The following is an 8,027-nucleotide window of genomic DNA, read 5'->3' as shown; positions in this document are numbered from 1 at the left end:
AAATATAAATTCACATCTGGCTGGGAATAGAAAAAAACATAAAATCACAACAGCATGTACAAAAACATCCTTTTCCTACTAACAAAGCAGCACTTATTTCCACATTTACTATTATTTTCTTCTGTGATTTTTAGCCTACAGAAAATGTCTCAGCATCTTAAATGTAAATAAATCAATCAAAAGGTAAACCCAGTTAATAGAAAGATAAGAATACCCACTGGATAATTTAACAGCCACTTTCTTCCTTTTCAGAGATTTCATTTGATGATGAAATGAGTTAAACAAGTTTCCTTCAACGTATATTTTTATTCAGATAGAAATTAAATCCAATCCATGATGTAAAAACAAACCACCCTCAGCCTTCACTGTATTTAGTAAATCAAGTTGAGATAAGCCTTACTTCCACATTATATCTTAGTCAGCTGTTCAAGTAGCGTAATGATGCTTCAATGTCACAAGAAATCAATCTATGATAGCAACCTGAGGAATATATATATGAAACATATTTACATATTTCCATTTCCCTACAAGGAGGACCAAATAATAAAAATACATGAAGCACAACTTAATCTACGAAGAAGAAGAAATAAAGTCTCTTTTAGTCAACCAAGTAAAGTGTGCTCTTCAAATGTGTGCATTTCAAACCCTTGCTGGGTTTAAATGTTCTACTTTGATGAGAGTCTGAGCAGAAATACTCTTGCCAACAAGATTCCATGCTTCAAAAACTGCTGAAATGGTTTGTATAAATTACTGCAAAATAACAGGTTACACATAATGAAAAAAATCAGTCACCATCTAATGATTAGAAGGATGCTTTAACCTTCGGTGCTATGAGGTAAAATGAACATAAACTTTGAGGATTTCTTCCGGGTGTTTTTTCAGTCGTAGCTAAGCTGTGTTGTATTCAGCCTTTGAGTAATGGCTTGTTAGACGAGCAGAGGATTGTCCAGAACGGCCACACCAGCAGCGACACCCCCGTCTGCATGCTCTGAACTCTTGGTCCTCAGTAGATGACCCACACACTCGTTCATCACCATGTGCTCACCCTGCCTGTTGGGAAACATATAAGAGGAGAATTAACACACAGCTTTTTTTTGTCTGATATTGTAAAGAAATATGCAAAGATGAGATGATAACTAAAGGGTAGCAAACTAATTTTAACTAAATTCAAACACTTATAATGGCTAGTTGCAGCTGTATAAATAAAACTTTGGAGTTTATCCTTTCCTTTATAAAGAGCACAATACTTTAGTTATCATTGATCCCATTTATTTTGCAGTTTTAGCCACTTTGCACACTTTCAAATGAGCAGATACCTCCAATTTGTGAAATTATATCCCTTTTTTTGCTCTTAAAGGTCATATAATTTGCCTTGGGACACCGGATTCGACACGGGTCTAAAGTTTGACACATAAGATATAAGGGGAGAGAATTGTGAACCTTCTCCAGTCTGATTCTTCCTTGGGTATCATTTCCTGATGCATGAAGTTCCAACATCAATCTGTTCCAAAAATAATATTGAAGTATAAGCACCATGGGAATATATTCCTTCTGCTCAGGGGGGACATGGGTTCTATTCAATTTTATTCTACTCTTTTCAATTCAATTTTACTCAATTCAACTTCAGCTCAGATATACAGCGAAATTCACAACACATGTCATCCCAAGGCACTTTACAAGCCATTGCTTCTTCCTTCTCCTTTTTTTGAACACCGTTTTACTGAACAGAATACTCTCTTCGAAATCGTATGCTGTGGCTTATGTTAAGTTTTTTTCTTGTATTAGTTTTCTTTTTTTAAATGTTTCAAATAAAATAAAACTATTTTTTTTGTTCTCCAATAGTATTTAACTGAGGCCGATTTCATATTCCTTTGCGAAGTTCCTTTTCATATAGAGTTCCTCCAAATGACAGTAACAGGCAAACTCAGTAGAAGAAAGCAAGTGCACCCTTTCTAAAGCTGTCATTCTATTATAAACGTGCACAAATAGAGTTGACGGGTATGCACTCGAGGAAAAAGGAATTCAAAGAGAAAATATCTGTGCAAGAAGCATTAGATCTGAGAGCAGAAATGAAGATTTGATGAAGAACAAAATATATTTGAGAGAGAGCAGGAGTTTTGAATGTGAGCATAAGGAGTATTGAGAGCAAATGGAGGTATTCCTGCTTTCCAAAAGAAAATGTTTGCTCTTCATTTTTGGCAGGAATAGTCTGCCATACAGCTGGAGCTACCTGCAAAATAGTTGCTTGTCAGTTGACAGGAGCAATTAGTATTTGGACGCACCTGTTGTTCAACAAACCAGAATCCATTGAATGATTCATTACCGGCCCTTTTTCTACTACCCAATTTAAACTACCCTTGAAAAACCGATCTATGCCGAGACCAGTTAACCAGGCCGAGCTCGGTTCTGACGACCGTTTACACATCACGCTATCTCGGTTCCTCGACTCCTCGCCTCCTAGTGACNCGAGCCAGGGAAAAACCGAGCCGAGCCCACCTCTGGAACTGGTCTGCAGTTAGCTCGGTTCAGTTTGCTTTCCATTTACACACGATAAGTTATCTCAGTTACTGAGCTCGGATCAGTCTCAGCACGGTTTTTTAAGGGTAGTGTAAATGGGGTATACTTCTGCTCTATGACACAAAATCTAAATGAAACACAATGAAGTTCCAGATGTGAAAAAAAACATTAAAGAATGAATGAACACTTTTTTAAAGACTTTGTATAAGAGTTCCTTATTTTAATAACTTCTTATTTTACTTTGCAAAGAGCAGCAATGAAAAAAGCAAAAAGGAATGGATGTGTTTTACCAGTTTTAAGATAAAAAAACAACAACAAAAAAACGCAACAGCAGTAGCGAGTTGCAGGTGGAGACAAAGCAACAGGAGACAGAATGTAGAAGTAAGACTGAAAAAGAAAACTTATCTAAAATGATTTGATCAAGAGGGTTAAGTCATTTTAAATAACAGATTTGAAGCACAGCAGAATGACTGACACTTTATCTTCCTTAAAAGAAATTATTTGACTTAAGACAATAAATTGTATGTACCTTACATATGCTCCAAACACTCCCAGTTCACTAAGACAGTTGCTGATTGTGAGGGGAGCGTCTTCTCTTAGTAAGTAGTTCCGTATGGGAGTGGGATTAATTTTATCCATGAGGATATAAGCTGTCCGCTCTGTGCTCTCCTTCACTTCCCCTAAGACCCGGGTAATCTCGGAGCCATAGATGTTGTTACCTAGAGAGATAGGATCAAAATTAGGCATGGATTAAAGTTCAAACCACTTTATAACACAGTGGTTCATAAAGGATTGACACTAGGAGCGTAGATAGGACTACACTCATCTGCTTCAATATTTATATTCCTTAATAATTAAAGAACATTTTAAGGAAGTGCTCTGGAAGATTTTGGCCCTTTTATAGATTCCTTCTGAGATATATTATGATATCAGACAAAGATGACCTTAAAAATCATCAAAAACAGTTTTAAAATGATGCTAGCTTTTATAAAAGCTAACCCAACTGACCTGGATCAAGGAGGAAAATACAAAGAACACTATAACTGGTTGTATGGCAACAGTTATCTTAGCAGGGGTGAGGGGTCTTGGCCAGCTTTCTACTGTATGTTGTGCTGTTTTAATACAACAAAACAAAAATAAATACAACTAGGATCAAATTAAGATGTCTATTAAATAGTTAGCAGAAAAGCTGAATTAAAGGGATACTGGGGGATTTTCCATCAATGGACCGTTTGAGAACATTCAACGGCACATCAAGTGGTTTTAAATCCAGGTGTTCCCTGTTTTCTTTCTCAATCAACAGGTGTCTTTTGTACCTCCTCCCTCTCGCTGAGGTTTCAGAACAAACCGGTCCGGTTCTGCCAAAGCCATTGCTACAGTTTCGTCACCCTCATGTTCCTGATCACCAAAACAAAGCAGAAATCAATTAGGAAAATGTTCCAGTTTGGATTTTTATGTTTTTCTTCAATTGGCAAAGTAATTTGTAATGAGTTTCCTTTGCAGGGTGGCTGGGTGCACACTTAGACATCGGGTGAGGAGCTCAGTTACCCGGGATGAGCTCGGAGTCGTTGCTCCTCCACGTCAAGGAGCCAGCTGAGGTGCCTCCTGGTCGCCTCCCTATGGATATATTCCAGGCATGTCCTATGGGGAGGAGGCCTCATGTAAGGCCCAGGACAATGTGCTGGAGGGACAATGCCTCTGTGCTGGACTGGTGTCGCCTTGGGGTCCCCCCAGAGCAGCTGGAGGAGGTGTGTGTGTATCGGGAAGTCTGGGCATCTCTGCTTAGACTGCTTCCCTTTGCGACCCAGCCCCAGATAAAGCGTAAGGAAATGGAATGGAAAAGTAGTTTGATAAAAAATAAACTGCCCTCACCATGTCTAGAGAATAGAGGCCTGCAAAAGTTGCCCTCATTTGCTTCACCACCTCAGGCTGGTCTGGGAAAAACTTCTCCAGAACTCCAGGTCTGGCCAACACTTGCTGGACCTTCTTGGTTCCTGCCAGGTGAGTGCTGATATCTGGACACTTTATTGCCAGAGAGCGCTCCATCATGAGACGAACGTCCCAGGACTGCAATTCACAAATCACAAAAAATGTATTCTAAACTTCTAAATGTGGAGAACAGGGTCATTACAGATCCTGAAAGTATTCACAGCACCTTAGCCATGAAGATCCTAATGAAGCTGAGGTGTAGGCAGCTTTCAAAGATGCTGACTAACCCAAACCCTTCTGAAATTTCTGCAGCTTAAATGGATTAAAACTGTGGTAAATGTCATAGATTCGACACCAAATCAATGACATTTCACTGATTCTTGAGAATTTGGATAAAACAGGTTTTAATTTTGAAAATAAAAAGTTAGTTGAATTACAAAATCTGAAGGTATATTGTTATAGACCAAGGTCTTGGCTGTTAAGCAATGTACCGGTGCAACCTCCTTGGTTTGTATTTTTTTTTTTATAAAATAGGTGTTTTGGTTTTACTGTTTTGGTCAACACCATCAGACAAAATAAAAAGACTTTAGAACTGACAGTTGTGACTTTAGAACTGACAGTGGTGACAATGGCCTCATTACAACATTCAATTAAAACTGTATATAACTCAAGTCAACGGTTTCCTGCTTATTAACTTTATTTAACTATTTGGTCCAAAAAATAACAATCTTGAGCACTTTGACAAACATTTTTCAAGGAATATAAGGCACAATTAAGCAATATCATTATTAAAAGTAGCTCATTCACATATTATCAAATCATCCTAGTAAAAAATAAAGTAATTACCAGTAGGAATAATGTACAATGCATCATTGACATCATGTTAAACTGTGGTCTAGTGTCCCCTACTCCTGCTACAGCCTGTCTACTCCGGGCTGGCTCGTTCATGGCCTGAGCCGCTGGACTGCGGCAGTTTCTGGGTGATCTCAGCCTTTTCTCTTACATTCGCTTGATACTTGTCTCCTTTTCCAAGCCTTTCTCTGACTTCTCTTTTCCCTTTCATTCAAGTCATTGATTGAATTGAGTCACTGATCTTTTTTTAATCTTCCTTTCCTTCATCTTCTTCCATCTTTGCCTTTCCGTTCTGAGGTATTCCTCCTTTAACTCTGCATCACTATATTTTTTTCTCTCTATGCTTTTTTTGATATTCCCTGTTTCTTCTCCTTTTCTCCTCCAAAAGTAGCTGGTGCCTAGCCATAACTTTCTAAAATATATAAAGTCAAAGTTGAGTGTAAGGACTATGAAACTGGGGGTAATTACAGTAAATGTTAGATTTGGTTAAATGTTGCCATGCCATTTTTATTAGGCTTTAGTCATAGGAGATGCACAGCTTACAAGGGATATTGTATACTATGTGCTATGTCAAACTAACATGGCATAATAGTGAATTCAGAGAGAGGGAAGGCACAGCTCATCCCTTACATACATAAACATAAATAAAAATATAAAAGAGGTTAATGAAAACATTACAGATCAACAATTATACTCTAGCCTTTGTTGAGGACCATTTGTAGGGTTTTTGTCACCACCACGTCTGACGGTGGTGACAAAAAACTACTCTTTCACATGATATGCATGGGTTGTTCACATCAGCCATCTTGTTTCCCCTGTTTCCATGAAGGTTGATTTGTTTCTTTATTATTCAATCAAAAAAAAGTTTTTCATTTAAAAAAATTTTCACTTCAAGGAAAAAAAAATTTTCAATCAAAGAAAAAAAGTATTTGAATGCAAAAATATATTTGAGACTCAAACAATACATTTGAACACTACTTTTCTATGATTGAAAATGTTTTATTTGATAGAAGTGCAGTCTTTTTGTGTTTAAAGCAACTTTTTTAATTGAAGTAACATGGTTTTTTGATTGGACCATATAATGGGTAGGACATTTGTGTCTTTATTATTTAATCAAAAAATAAGTTGCTTCAAACAAACAAACAAACAACAGAATCAATAAATAAAGTAACTTCAATGAAAAGATAAACGTTTTCAATCATAGGAAATAGTTTTTGAATGCAATAAAATATTTGAGACTCAAAAAATTGCATTTGAACACTTTTTTTTTATTGTTGAAAAGGTTCTCATTGGTTGACAGGATGTAGTTTGTGTTTGGGTCATATATGGGTAGGACATTTGTGTCTTAATCATTCAATTCCCAAAAAGTAGTTTCAATAAAAAAAATAAAAAAATAAAAAATCAAAGAAAAAACTGTGCAAATGCAAAAAAAAAATAAAAAAATTCCCCTTAAATAATTTTTTTTTAATGTTTTTTCTTTTGAAGTGAAAAGAAATTTGAAATTCAATTTGTTTTATTTGATTTTTTGTTTGTTTTTTGAAGTGCAAAAAGTTTTGCAGTTCAAATCTTTTTGATTGAATAATTTTGACACAAACGTTCCGCAGCAGTGGGTGCTTGGTCAGACATGTTTGATTGACAGAGTAGAGTATCATTCATCCTGATATCTACACCCCGTCAGATAGCGTTCCCTCCATGTTAGACAGGGGAACGCTATCTAAACTTTTTTTTTTTATTGAATAATAAAGAAACAAATCTACCTTCATATGTTTCTAGCTACTTCAGACCTCATAATATTAGATTAGATTTATGTCATAATCTAATCTAATATTTATGTCATAATCTAATCTAATATTTTTTATACAATAGAGACGGTGTTGACATGTTATGGTTGTGACATTAGCAGTGTTGAAAGATATGAACATATTAAAGAGAAAATAGAAAACCTACAGGAGTGAAGTTGAAGCATGCAGTAGAGCTGAAGATTTGAAAATGGGGTCATCAGGAATGTGGTTGAACTTTGATGATTTTATTGCTTTTTATAAATATCTGACGGTGGTGACAAATATGTGGGACACATTTTGAGCAATCACAAAATAATGGTTAATATTGTTCAAAACTCACTGTTTGTAGTTTTAAATACATATTACAATGTACTCTTTCATTTGTGAAACATATTACTCGATTTAATCATTACTTTTTCTTTGTCTTAATCAAGTTGAAATGATTATCTCCTATCCAATGGATTCTGTAGGCAAAGGGCCAGCATATAATCATTAAATTAATTTCAGAAAAAATAAACCTTTAAAAGAACCTTACATATATGCAAAGGAGCCCCTGATTATAACCTTTATTCTTTTTATTTATGAAAATGTTATTTATCTCCAATAGAATTAGCACTTTTCTTAGTAGGTTTTTGCCAAAGTTTCAAGAATCAGTGATTTGTATAAACAGGCTAACACCGGTTTATATAGAAATTTGTAAATTTACAATTCTAATCTTTCCCGGATTAACATAAAATGATGATTTAAATCTCTTCAAACACAGAGTCAGCACTGCTGGGAGTTCATAATGTAATTCTCTTGGCATGTGACTTTTTGAGATTTTGTTAAATCAGACCTACCACTGCTTTTAAAACAGTTGATGGGGTTTAGGGGTTTAGCTCCATCATGACAGGCAGAACGTTCTCAGTAAAAACCGCAGGTTTATTTCCTCCTCTGCTCCAGTGTCAT

General features: G+C 35.9%; 1 protein-coding gene across 1 annotated transcript in view; it reads right to left on the bottom strand.

Annotated features, from left to right (window-relative positions):
- Positions 1–8: 8 nt before the first annotated feature.
- gss (glutathione synthetase) overlaps positions 9–8,027 on the bottom strand; it is a 23,907-nt gene continuing 15,888 nt past the window's right edge. Inside the window, exons 8-11 of the mRNA XM_015380824.1 lie at positions 4,390–4,614; positions 3,834–3,915; positions 3,047–3,236; positions 9–1,050 (exon numbers count right to left, since the gene is read on the bottom strand). Coding sequence (XP_015236310.1) covers positions 927–1,050; positions 3,047–3,236; positions 3,834–3,915; positions 4,390–4,614 — 621 coding nt within the window. The 3' untranslated portion in view covers positions 9–926. The remainder of the gene's footprint in view (positions 1,051–3,046; positions 3,237–3,833; positions 3,916–4,389; positions 4,615–8,027) is intronic.

The sequence above is a fragment of the Cyprinodon variegatus genome, unplaced genomic scaffold (assembly GCF_000732505.1).
Source record: "Cyprinodon variegatus isolate N-32 unplaced genomic scaffold, C_variegatus-1.0 Scaffold222, whole genome shotgun sequence".
Classification (NCBI taxonomy): domain Eukaryota; kingdom Metazoa; phylum Chordata; class Actinopteri; order Cyprinodontiformes; family Cyprinodontidae; genus Cyprinodon; species Cyprinodon variegatus.
Note: the sequence above shows the minus strand (reverse complement) of the source record. Positions and strands in the feature narration are given on the sequence as shown.